The sequence below is a fragment of the Malaclemys terrapin genome, chromosome 12 (genome assembly GCF_027887155.1).
Source record: "Malaclemys terrapin pileata isolate rMalTer1 chromosome 12, rMalTer1.hap1, whole genome shotgun sequence".
Taxonomy (NCBI): domain Eukaryota; kingdom Metazoa; phylum Chordata; order Testudines; family Emydidae; genus Malaclemys; species Malaclemys terrapin.
The window spans coordinates 40,010,803-40,024,863 of record NC_071516.1 but is presented as its reverse complement, the minus strand read 5'-3'; the positions used below and the strand labels follow the sequence as shown (position 1 = coordinate 40,024,863).

Below are 14,061 nucleotides of genomic sequence, written 5' to 3'. Positions count from 1 at the left end.
CTGCAACCGGAGTTCTCCCACATCCCAGGTGAGTGCCCGAAACCCAGGGCTAAAGGTTATGAGGGAGAAGATAGGTGCCCCGAGGCCTAGATAAAAGCAGCAGTGCACATGCGCAAAGGCAGGAAGATAGGTGCAAAAATGTAGGAGCTGAGTGAATTTAGGCACCTATCGGGTGAGGCACACATCAGATGTCATTTTGTGGATTTTGGTAGTGCCTAAAAATGGGGTGCAGGTTCCTAAATCTGGAATTAGGCACCTCAACCCCTTTTTGTATCCAAGCCATTGAGCCTGGATTTCATCCTGCTCATCCGTCCATTTGACAGGTTCCTCAGCACATTTCTAAAAGCCACCATCCAGCCATGCATAGCAACAGAAGCCTGCCCTTGTCCCTTGCCATCACCACCCCCTTTCTAAAACTCAAAATGAAAGAGAAGCAACAACAGAAGCCAAATGAGAGTGAATCATAACCTGGCTACCTGCCAGACTGTAAGGTAAGAGATCAGTAAAGTGTACATGCTCATGTCTCTCAGGCCAGAGATACTCCAATGAGCTGACTTGTTTACCTATGATTGTTTCCATTTTCAGTGTACTTTAAAAATTAGCATGGATTCTCTGATCTCTTGTCAAGGCCACACACTCAGTCCTAACGTGCGCCAAAGCCTCCTTGACATTTTTATTTCTCAGGCTGTAGATGATGGGGTTGACTAGAGGAGTCAGGACTGTGTAGAAGATGGAGAAGACTTTGTTCAGGTCTCTCAGGGTGGGGGTTTTTGGAGACAGGTACACAATATTCAGGGTCCCATAGAAAATGGTCACCACAATGAGGTGGGAGGAGCAGGTGGAAAATGCTTTTTGCCTCCCGGTGGTAGACGGAATTCTCAGGATGGTGATGATGATGCAAACGTAGGAGATGAGAGTCAATAGAAATGGGGGCAGGGTGAATATGGAGGCCAGGACAAAAGTGACTAGTTCAATTGGGCGGGTGTCACTGCAGGAGAGTTTAGTTACTGGGGTGAAATCACAAAAGAAATGGTCAATTTCATTGGGGCCACAGAAGATTAAACGAGACATCAAAGATGTTACTATAGCACTAGCCACCATCCCATTGATCCAAGACCCTGCTGCTAGCTGGAGGCAGAATTTGCCATTCATAAGAGTTGCATAATGCAGTGGTTTGCATATCGCTACATATCTATCATAAGACATGACAGACAAGAGACAACACTCAGATCCTGCTAGCCAGGTAAAGAAATAATATTGCAAGAAACAGCCATTTACTGAAACAACATATTCATTTGTCAGGAAACTGGCCATCATCCTAGGCAGGATGGTGGAAGTGTAGCAGGTCTCCAAGCAGGACAAGTTCCCCAGGAAGAAGTACATGGGGGTATGCAGGTGTGGATCAGCCACAACTAGCGCAATGATTAGGATGTTCCCAGCCACAGTGAGAATGTAGATCACTAGAAACAGCAGGAAGAGAAGAACACGCAGTTCAGGATGACTGCCAAATCCCAGGAGGATGAATTCTGTGATGGCTGTTTGATTTCCCTGTTCTATTTTTGCCATGAGGTGTATCTAGAACCATTAAATTGAATTCTGTGATATTATTTAATGAAGATGATCTTAAATTTTCATGCAGCAATATAAATGTAATTCCATAAATATTACATAACACAAGTCAGTTGGCTAACAGTAAAATGGTTGGTTGGAAGATTCACATTTGAGTGCCAAGGTGTCTAGAATCATGGGTTGGAATTTTTAAAGGAGTCTAAGGGAGTTACGCATACAGCTACAGTTGACTTGAAATGGTATTTGTGTACCTTACTTTCTTCCACTCCTTAGAAAATCCCATGTCTTAAAAATCTATGAAAAGGTCCATCCAGAAACCCAACAAATGACAGACATAATCATTGTATGATATTCTCTTCTACCCCACCTCTTGACAAATGGGAGAAAAAACATCCTCTACATATAGAGTCCAGTGTTGATTTTGTCTAATATAGACTCATTGAATGATAGAAATGTAGAACTGGAAAGGACCTTGAGAGACTATATTATGTATTTCAGAGAGAGAATTTGTCTTTATTAAATTCTAGTTCCCCGTGTAGGTACTTGTAGACTGTAACCAAATCACATCTTAACTTCAAAAGAGAGCATTAAAAAGAATTATTGTTTTAAATTGGTATGCAATTTGTTTTTTGTCATTGCATTGACTATTGTCTTCAACATGGGCTAAAAATCAACTGGCAAAATGCGTGTTTTACCTACCTATTTACATTATGTCTATGTTTGTAATTACAATTTCACAGACAGAAAGATTGCTATTGTGTCCAGCCATTCCCTACAACCCAAAACCTCAAAATGATGGAAATAAAAAGTCAAGGGGTAAGTCTGTAACACTGGTCACCACTTTCTCATCACCTGCAATGATATTTGCCAGTATTATATTGCAATTGTAGCTGTGAAAGTGACAAAAAAAAATCAATCTCAGCAGCTACCAGGGTCTTCTTGGGGAGAATTTCCACTTTATGGGAAATACAGTAGAAACCTGTTTATTTGAACCTCCATTATGTGGCTCTCTGTATTAACTGAACCATCAGCGCACACACAGGAATATGAGAACTTGACACATCATAGACAAATTCAGACTGGAAATAAAGTGTAATTTCAAAAGATAATTAACCTTTTGAACAACTTTCCAAGGGTTGTGGTGGATTCTCCATCACTTGCAATTTTTAAATCAAGAGTGGTTATTTTTCCACGAGATATGATCTTGTTCAGACAGGAATTATTTTGTGGAAGTCCTGTGTTCTACATGAGGTCAGACTAGATGATCACAATGGTCCCTCTGGCCTGAGAATCTCTGACTCTATAAAATATAGGAAGGAAACAAAACACTTTGAGGAAAGGCTAGATGGTTCTCTGAATAAAGTCAATAAAAGGAAGTGAAGTTTGGGATCTTCAAAACCAACAGTGGCTAGAAGCCAAGATTATCAGTGATGCAACCCTATGCTCTGGGTGACCCAAAACCTCTGACTGACAGAAGACAGGAAGCCATAATTGTCTGGTTCTGTTTACTCCCTCTGAAGCTCTGGTACTGGTCACTGGTGGAAGACAAGATACTGACCTACATAGAATATTGGCAAACCCAGTATGTCCGTGCTTATGTTCTTATGTTCTTATGATCTATGATAGGAGATACCATGAATGCTGGTGTTAGAATCATAGAATCATAAAATATTAGGGTTTGAAGAGACCTAAGGAGGTCATTTAGTCCAATCCCCTACTCAAAGCAGGACCAACACCAAGTAAATCATCCCAGCCAGGGCTTTGTCAAGCCGTGCCTTAAAAACCTCTAAGGATGGAGATTCCAGCACCTCCCTAGGTAACCCATTCCGGTGCTTCACCACCATCCTAGTGAAATAGTGTTTCCTAATATCCAACCTAGACCTTCCCCACTGCAACTTGAGACCATTACTCCTTGTTCTGTCATCTGCCACCACTGAGAATAGCCAAGCTCCATCCTCTTTGGAACCCCCCTTCAGGTAGTTGAAGGCTGCTATCAAGTCCCCCCTCACTCTTCTCTTCTGCAGACTAAATAACCCCAGTTCCCTCATCCTCACCTCACAAGTCATGTGCCCCAGCCCCCTAATCATTTTTGTTGCCCTCTGCTGGACTCTCTCCAATTTGTCCACATCCCTTCTGTAGTGTGGGGACCAAAGCTGGGCACAATACTCCAGGTGTGGCCTCACCTGCCCTGAATAGAGGGGTTCACAGCTCTGTTCACAGCTGTAGATTAAAATCCCTCAACTCCTTGCTGTGAGCTAGGGCAGAAGACTTTATGTAAATCTGGGGCAGACCATGAGATTTCTCCTGCCTGTTATAGGATGTCCTGCACAGCTGAGGCTGGTAGTCACAACTGTGGCATCTAGAAGATAAATATCCAGCTTACAATTGCACTACAGATAGCTGGGTTTGTGCTAATAATAATATTTAATTTAAAGGAACTTCACAACATATATTTGTTGACTCTTACTAGTTAATTGAAACTTTTAAACTGAAATATTTAAAATGATAAATGAGTTTTTGACAAAAGGAACATTTGTAGTAGAAACTATTAATTTTTTGTTAAAAATATTTTTTTGTTGAAAAAAAAAAAACAAAATATGGGAGGTATTATTTTTCTTTTAATTAAAAAATGCAATTTCTCGGTTCAGTTTTCAGTAAAAAAATGCTTTTTGGAAATCAGACATGTCTACAAAAACCTAATTATTTCTAACCAAGACTGGCTTTCAAAAAACAAGACACTTAATGGGAAATTTAGAAAAAATATGGGAGGGGGAAATTGAAATGTCCCGTGAAAAAACAGTTGACATTTTCCAGTTGGCTTATTATTGACCAACCACAGTACAATATAAACTGCCCTTACAGTAGGAAAACCTTGCATTTGCATTTGAGAAGGGTAAATGGAAATGGTAAATAAATGCATCTTTGTTTTTCCACATGGTTAATCTAAGGGCTTGTGTACACTACTGCTTAATTTCACGTAACTTACGTTGCTCAGGGGTGTGAAAAAGCCAACCTGAGCAATGCAAGTTACAGTGACTTAAAGTGGTGTCCACACCACACTATGTTGGCAGGATATGCTCTGCTGCCAACATAATTTCTGCCTCTTCTTGAGGTGAAGTAATTATGCCATTTGAAGAACGTTCTCCCTGTGGCATAGGCATATTGTGTCCTCCCCAGACTCACTACAGCAGCTGCGGTGACGTAGCGCGGTAGTGTAGACTAGTCTTCAGTTTAATCAAAAAGAGTGTTGAAGTTTCATTTACCGCAAGACTGCTATAGAATAAATCTGAATCTTTTAGGACATATTTTTCCATTTGAACACTAAAATAGTATTAACAATTACATGTATCGAGTTCTTTTCATTGTCAAAGTATTTTACAATTCTAAGGCCCCAGTTCGGTCAGGTGCCTTAACACATGGCCAACTTTTTCTGCATTACTTTAGTGCTGCATATATTTATGCATGTGTCTAAGTCCCATTGCCTTCAGTGGGACTTAGGTGCATGAGAGCTAAAACAGAACCAAACTAATTCACTCTTTACATAACCCTGCGACTTACATAAGGCTCCAGAGTAGAAAAATCCTACATCAGGTAGGCTGAGTGGAAAAGGTTTTCTACACTGCATAATTTTATTGTAAACTAAGAAAGTGGGAAAGTGTGTTTACCTTAACACAGGTACAGAAGAAACCCAAAGCTCAGTAGTGACCACTTCATCCAAAGACAAGAATACAGGTGCTGCAGTTTTCTATTCCCACCTACTTCATGGGCTTCCAATCTCTCAGTAATGAGACCTCTCTGCTCCTGATTAGAGACTCTGGTGCTGCTGACATCCTTTGTGTGTCTTGCCTTCTTTCTCTGAGCATATAGTGAATATCTCTCCTGTTTCATCATTTATCTTGCAGACAAGAAGTGAAATCTCCATTGACACCTCTGCTAATGAGTATTTTCAATTATGGAGAACAGCATGAGAATAAAGATTTATTTTATTTTTAGACAATTAGACATCAGGGTAATAGAGTGAAACAACCTCTAGGGAAGGTCCTGGGGAGAGAAGAACTTCTGACTTCAAAGAATCGTTTCATCACACTTACGGGATGAATGCTGGGTTAGCAGTGAAGCAATATACCACCATTTGAAGCATTTGAAGGTCCTCTCGCTGCAGTCCTTGAGCACCAGAGTCTCTCATTGACAAAAGACTATGAGGAATAATTCAGAGTCAAAGGTTAGGAAATTCACATTGACGTTTTCAGCTTCAATCTGATCTCTGCCCTCTCACCCCATCCATGTTCTGTATACAGGACAGAGATACCCATTGCTACATAAAGGGAACTCAAATCTCTACTCTTATATATGGCTGCAATTCAGCAAAATAAGACAAGTTAGCCATATGATTATGTGCTTTGCTGAATTGGGGACATGTAGGAATTAATGCAGCATATAACTTGGGTCCCACATTATATTAAGGTCCCACTTACAAATAGTTTATAAAGGCTTAATAAATATTTTAATTCATGGTCAATCAATTGTTATGGAGTCCAACAGATGAATAAATTGCTTTTAATCATGGTTTATAACATTCAACAACATCTTTAAGGCACATAACCATCAACAACACATGCTAATCAGGTCTGTAACATGCTGATAACATCTATTGCTCACATACAACTTCCTTTTAAACAACTTAGAAGTGGAACCTTAATGCCAAGTGAGACCATAAGAAGAGGTGATGTATTTGTCATCTCATGCCATTACCTGTACCTGCCCTTTCTGACCACTCCTGGGTATGCTCCAAGGGAATAGTGAGGGCTGTGACTGTAGAGCATATTGTAGTGCATATGTAGTGTATATTTCCCCACCCCACATTCTGCTACCCCCTAGTATCCATTATACAAGAGCCATTATTCTGAAAATCCCAGTGTTAGCCCTATACAGCAGGGGGGTGGGTTTTTCTTTCTGAGGGTGGTGGGTGCTGTCTCTCAGGGACAGTCCTCAATGCACCACTTATAGCTCCAGGAATCTGACTCTGGGAGGCAAGTATTTGTGGAGTGTAATTCTAGGCCCAGGGTTAAAGTAGTCAGCATGACAAAGTTGCTATATATTGCAGAACTTTAGGTGTACAGTCAGTGGTACAAATCCCACAGACCTCGGTAGGATCAGAGTTAGGCCAGCCCTGTCAGCAGGAATTGGCCTGTGTTCTCATTCCCTTCTGGAATCACTCTCCATGCTTACCCAACATTTTCCACTTGAGAAAGAAGTTAGTTTGAGTTGGGGCAGAAAAATGAGGATTAACTTCAGGTTTATTTAGCTTTACGTTTTTGGCATGAAACTCAAAATAAATCAAATGTGAGGTACTTTTATGATGGATTGAACTGCTAGAGTACCTGCAAATGTACAGAACCTTCCTTTAGTCTATTCAGCCAGTCTTTCTATCAGAGCCTGCTAAGAAGTGGATTTAAAATCCTTGAGGGAGATGGGAGGGAGAAACCTACAACATTGTGTGTTGAGCTTCCTCTAGTGCTTTTGCAGCCTCTTAAAAGTGCAAAGATGTGTTGGCCTGTGGAACTAGGCTGAGCATAAGGAAAGAACTTGGTTGCCTATGCATCCAAGTACAGAGAAATGCATGAAATAAAAAAATTGGATTTCTTTGACTTTTAGTACCGTTCAATACAGTATTGAACACAGTGCATCATAAATCTGAAGCCCCTCAATGGAAGATACTGTAAAAGTTAAAGTACTGGTTGTGACGGGTTGGATCACAGAAACCCCCTTGGGAGCTGCCACCCGATGTGCAAAGACTACCCCTGCTTCTGTTTTCCCTGCCAGCTCAGGACTCCAGCACCCTGTCTTGCTGAGCCAGACACTCCTGTTTGGCTCCAGACACAGATCCAGGGTCTGAATCACTTGTCCCAAAGCTGCAAGTTTACCTGAAAACAGCTCACAGTAGAGTGCTTGTCTTTAGCACTCAAATGCCCAACTCCCAGTGGGGTCTAAACCCAGATAAATCCGTTTTACCCTGCATAAAGCTTATGCAGGGCAAACTCATAAATTGTTCGCCCTCTATAACACTGATAGAGAGATATGCACAGTTGTTTGCTCCCCCCAGGTATTAATACATACTCTGAGTGAATTACTAAATAGAAAGTGATTTTATTAAATACAGACAGTAGGATTTAAGTGGTTCAAAGTAGTAACAGACAGAACAAAGTAAGTCACCAAGCAAAATAAAATAAAATGCGCAGATCTATGCCTAATCAAACTGAATACAGATAATTCCCTCACCAGTTCCAGAGTGCTCCCTTTTACAGGCTAAGCTCCTTTTAGCCTGGGTCCAGCAATCACTCACACCCCCTGTAGTTACTGTCCTTTGTTTCAGTCTCCTTCAAGTATCCTGGGGGGGGTGGAGAGGCTCCTTCTTTAGCCAGCTGAAGACAAAATGGAGGGGTCTCCCACAGGTTTAAATAGACTCTCTCTTGTGGGTGGAGACCCCTCTCCTCCCTCCTATGCAAAGCCCAGCTCCAAGATGGAGTTTTGGAGTCACCTGGGCAAGTCACATGCCCCTGCATGACTCAGTCTTTGCAGGCCGATGCCATTGTCCACATAGCATCTTGCATGTCTCCGGGAAGACTTCTCATGTGGATTGGAGCATTCCAAGATGCATTGTTCCCTAAGTGTCTCCTGATCAGGTACTTAACCTGGCGAATTCCTTCCTAAAGAAGCTGACCAAATGCCTCCCAAAGCTTACTTAGAAATCAAGCAAGCATACAGCCCATATTCTTAACCTCGAGTAGAAAATGATATATATGTACAAATTGGATGAATAGATATAGTAGACCAGAACCTTTACGGAGATATGTTACATGGCACAGGCAGCACAAAACATATTCCAGCTATGTCATCCATACATTTATAAGCACCAGCCCCCCCATAAAGCCTTATAGGGTACACTGTCACACTGGTATCCAGGATGGGAGGATTTGTTTTGTTTTTCCTACAAATGTGTGGGAATTCATTCCTTATACACCTCTACCCCGATATAACGCTGTCCTCGGGAGCCAAAAAAATCTTACCGCGTTATAGGTGAAATCACGTTATATTGAACTTGCTTTGATCCGCTGGAGCGTGCAGGCTCTCCCCCCGCCGCGGAGCGCTGCTTTACCACGTTATATCCGAATTCGTGTTATATCAGGTCATGTTATATCAGGGTAGAGGTGTACATGGGAGGGGCAATAGTTCTGTCTGGAGCTGGATAGAATGTGTGCAGGTTCTGTGCAAGCTTCCCACCCTACCGCTCTGGTACTGCCTCTTCCCCCACCACTCCCTTGGCCTGCCCCCCTCCCACAGGCACTCACCAGTTGCCCAGAAACGGTACCCAGCACACATAGATGATGACGGTAATGGGCACTAGGACCCAGGAGGGAGTATCCTGGAGCTGCTTGCCAGCCTCAGGGAGGAGAAGGACAGAGGAAGCCTCTTCCCTCACTGACAGCTAAGCAAAGCTCCGGAGAAATTGGTGGTGGAGGGAATGGCGGGGTGATAGTGCCTGCTCAAACTATACCCATGACTGGCACAGGTTTTTAATGTCCAGTCACCAGTGGTAACCAGATACCAGGTAGTGTGTTCCTGCAGTGTGCAGAGACACAGCAGGCTGCTGACTGTCTGCTGTCTGAGCTCCTTCCAAGCCACAGGGGGCTGCTTTGACTTTCCTGCTGGCAGAGGAGTGGCATGCTCCAGCAAGGCTATGTGAGCAAGCTCGCTGCCCCCCCACCTCACCCATCCCCGGCCGAGTCCCCTGACTGACGAGTAGGGCTTAAAAATAGGAGTGCCTAAGGCTATAGCCTTATTAGCCTAATGGTTAATCCAGCCCTGCATCATACCATTAATAATTACTCTTTATTTGCAGTTGTTTAACCAATTACGTATCCACTTAATTGTAGTTCCACAGTTTTCCAGCTTACTTAGCAGAATGTCATGTTTAAAATGCAAACATCCAATATAGAGGAAGCAAAATCCTACTGCAACATCACTTCCATTCACCCTTTCCAATAAAGGATTCTCCAGAGAACCACGCAAGGCTGAATCTCTCAGACAATACCTAACGGAGACATGGCCTTTTTCCCAGGAAATGGTACCCACATTGAGAGAAAGGAGTGTGGCAATCAGACTTGACCCCTGCTCACTACAGAAGAGAAGAATCAGTGTCAGGAGTGTTCTCTATTAGAGCTTTAAATTCCAGAATTAAAGGACCAGGTTTTTAAAAGTAGTAAGGGATATAATGGGATTTTCAAAAGTATCTAGTCTCCTAACACCCATTGAAATCAACAAGTGTCAAAAATCTAGCCCTTAATACCTGCCTTGGTCCAAAACAGCCCAAATGCCTTGATCTTAAGCACATACTGTTACAATTTTCCATGTATCTCAGAGAGCTTCTAGGGATGGGCAAAAGTCTAGGTGTTGCCGCTTACTGGGTGTAGCTGATTTATTGTAATATATTGTGCTGATTAATTATATTTTTTATTCCTTCTAACTTTAATGGATTTTAGGATATCAACAGCTTACAAATGCAGGTGTTCTATGTACAATTAATTTAAAACAAGCATCAAATGTTGTAAAAAGAGCAATTTTCCAACACAATATTTCTCCTTTGGGAATTGCTGTTTGGTTAAAACCAAAACTTTTCCATTAATGTGTTGATTTCAATAATGTTTTGTTTTTAAAAAATTGGAAAAAAATAATTTGATATTTTTCAACTATTCAGGTTTGACATTTTCAATATACACGTAGAGTATCAAAATAAAACATTTGGTTGATCCCATTTTTTTAATAAAAAGTTTGTTTCATGGGAAATTTCAATATTCAATTAAGAACAAAAACAAGTTTCAAAGATTTTTCGATGAAACAGAAATTCTGGATCCAGACTCCAGATTCCAGATCAACTATCTTAGTCTTTCTGCCTCTTAATACATCTAATCCAAGCTGCTTCTTCTTGCACACAACCTCTGTTTTTATTAATTTAGAAGGACCATAGGGGCCCAAAGAGTCAAAGATGTTAACATAACCCAGTCATTGTCCAATGGTTTTATACAAAGTTTGAAGTCTGGTATACAGAGACATCAGCTTGCTCAGTACCATAGCAAACTCACCATTAATTTCTTTCACTGTTTATTAAAGACACAGAAAAGAAGGAAAAACAGGTAAAGCACATGGAATGTAAAGTGTTAAGTAAGGCTTTAATTTTAACAATGTCCCTCATTTCAGAAAGAACCCCATCAGCCATTACCTTGTTTAATACTCAGTTGAATGGCATTAAAGACAGTAATAACTGTCCTTTGTGGGGGAGAAGGAAGAAGTTAGTTGAGATGGGCTGGATCTCATGGTGATGTTCTTGTTAAAGTCTGGGCCCATTTCCTAGAAGGCAAAAAGAAAGGGGAGAGAAAAGAAAAGCAAAGATAGAAAATGCAGCTTCTGTCTCTGGTGTTGACTCTCACTTCTGGTAAAATGCAGGACCAGCACATGGGCTGATCAGCCACTCTGAGACCTGGCAAACTTGTACCAGCATTGGGCGGTTTAGGGAGCTGCTTTTAGCTGCCTCTTTCTGGTCACCGATTCACAGCAGGTTTGCAAAATGGGCAGTCTTGGCCAACTAAGCCAGACTCTTCTGAGAGAGAAAGCAAAAAGATAGGAGAGAAAGGAAAGAAGAGAAAAAAGTGGGGAAGGAAACCCTACATGTATGGGTAGGCAGAGATAAAGTCTCACATCCCAGGTGTATTTGGGATTTAGCCTGTGCCAGAGAAGGTGGTGACATTATCTGGGCCCTTACATGGCCTGGTCAGCACATCTCTCAGGATTAAAATGAAGAAGGTTCCAGGGTCCTAAGAGATGATGAGGGTGGGAGTCATGAGGATAAAACTCTATGTAGCAGTTGTCAGACAGCTGCTTCTTCTGCTAATTTTTTTCCTGAAATCCTTTTCTTTCTGAGGATTCCAAAATCCTGAGGAGTGATGAGCAGATTAGTCCATCCTCTTATTGTCAGTTGTTCTCTCTGTTTGCTGCACCAACTCTGGCCAGGTAGTCGGCCCATAAGACCTCAATGTACCTGCCCAAAGAGTCCAGTACAATGGACCAGCTCAGTGAATGGTGGGACTTTCTCTTCCCCTCTAGGTACCTCAACATTTATAGACTGAGTCAGACAATTTGGGACAAACAACTTATGTATCACCTTACGTTTTTCATGAAATGTTTGTTACCTCCCTTTGTACCTTTCTCCTGATGCTTCAGACAAAACATCCCTATTCACCACCTGTCTTTGTACTTTATTCCTGACGTTTCAGATGGAACATCACTCTTCATCACTTCTGTCAAACCATCTCATCATGTGCTAGGTTGGTGTGTTCTTGTGGTGGCCTGCTGGAAAGTGTTTACATATTCAATGTGTTTTAGCAATGCTAGCAATACTGGTACCAAGCTCATGTTCAGGACACTGACATTGCAGGCAAGGATATGCTTTTGACAGGGCCTGACTTTTGCTCATAGGATAACTTTTGCTGACTTTGGTTCTGGCCTCAGGCCTTGCACCAGGCCCTGTCCTCCAGACTCTCTCTTTCTACTCCATTCCCACAGGTTTTGCTTTTTTATGGGGAGGATTTTTACCCATCAACACAAAAAAGCATAATGCATGCACTGCAGATGACCCAGCGGACTAAACACTGTTAGCTGGCCACCTTACATTACAATCCACACATTCATGCCTAATCTGTCCCTTGGTCTGCACATTCCGCCATACCACCAATAGACAAATTACCTTTTTTCAGTTGTATAGTTCCATATATTGAATGTGGAAATGTTAGATTCAGGATTTTGATTAAGGGGTGTAGTTTTGGAGTTGTTGTGAAATACTGGGATAGATATTATTTTAGAGTGTTCCACGGTGGTATGTATACAAGGAGTAAAACAGAAACTTGGAGTAGTGACATCACAAATGAGGCCTTTGAATATAAATTTCTTGTAATCAGTTACTACACAGTAGTGTCCAACCATGTTGTAGGCTACCCCTTCTGCTGGTTTTTACCATCTGGTAAGCTTTAGCAGGCAAGAGATAGGAGTGACTAGTTTCTCCATTCAATTGGATTGGTCTGAAACTTTGTGGCCACACATTGGAGTTGTGATGTCAACAACATTCCTGGCATAACAAGCCATGGCGCCATGCTTTAGGTTTGCATTGCTCAGTGGTACACCGGTAGCTGACTGTCATAACTATAAAGGGAAGGGTAATAGCTGTCCTGTGTACAGTACTATAAAAATCCCTCCTGGCCAGAGACTCCAAAATCATTTTCCCTGTAAAGGGTTAAGAAGCTCAGGTAACCTGGCTGGCATCTGACCTAAAGGACCAATAAGGGGACAAGATACTTTCAAATCTTGGGGGGGAAGGCTGTTGTTTGTGTTCTTTGTTTAGGAGTGTGTTCGTTCTCAGGACTGAGAGGGACCAGACATCAATCCAGGTTCTCCACATCTTTCTAAACAAGTCTCTCCTATTTCAAAGTTGTAAGTAAATAGCCAGGCAAGGCGTGTTAGTTTTCCTTTGTTTTCTCAATTTGTAAATGCACCTTTTACCAGAGTGTTTATCTTTGTTTGCTGTACTTTGAACCTGAGACTAGAGGGGTGTAGGGGGCCAGGGTGGCTGCCCTCCGAACCTGAGGGTAAAGGGCCTTTCCCTCAGCCTGAGTGGGCGGGGCCAGCCCAAGCTTGCTCCACCCCCCGGAAGGGGAGGGGTGGAACAGGAAGTATAAAGGGCGGGGCCCTTAGCTCAGTTAGGGCAGCACCAGGGAGGGAGGCAGACACAGACTGTGGGCTGCTCCCTTCAGAGCCTGCTGCCACACCAGGGGAGGCCCTGGACCCATGGAAACCTCACCTGGAGGACGGACTGGGGCTGCCAGGACTGCCCGCTGCCGAGTACCCAGAGGAACTGGAGGAGTCGGAGGGGGAGCGGGAGCTGCCAGCAGCCGAGTACCCAGAAGAGCTGGAGGAGCCTGAGCCTGAGGGGGAGCCGGAGCTGCCAGCAGCGGACTACCCCGACGCACTCACGGGACCAGAGGGATTCGGGCGAGCAATCGGGTAGGAAGTAGCCCAGGGACAGAGCTGCACAGAGGTGAGTCTATGTAGCGGGACGACCCCGCTGACCCAGTGGTGGGACCCCCGTTCTGCCACTGTCAGGGCCCTGGGCTGGAGCGCAGTGGTGTAGGGTGGGCCTGCGCTCCCCTACCCGGCAGAGCCACGCCGGGACCTTAGCCGGCGCTCCCCTGCCTGAGGGGCGCGCTACTGACCTTTGCCGGCACTCCCCTGCCTGAGGGGCGCGCTACTGACTTTTGCCGGCGCTCCCCTGCCTGAGGGGCGCGCTACTGACCTTAGCCGGCGCTCCCCTGCCTGAGGGGCGCGCTACTGACCTTAGCCGGCGCTCCCCTGCCTGAGGGGCGCGCTACTGACCTTAGCCGGCGCTCC

General features: G+C 43.4%; 1 protein-coding gene across 1 annotated transcript; it reads right to left on the bottom strand.

Annotated features, from left to right (window-relative positions):
- Window positions 1–591: 591 nt before the first annotated feature.
- LOC128846014 (olfactory receptor 10A7-like) lies at window positions 592–1,566 on the bottom strand. The gene has a single exon (XM_054045104.1). The coding sequence runs from the start codon at window positions 1,564–1,566 to the stop codon at window positions 592–594; it is 975 nt and encodes a 324-aa protein (XP_053901079.1).
- Between the last annotated feature and the right edge of the window lie 12,495 nt (window positions 1,567–14,061).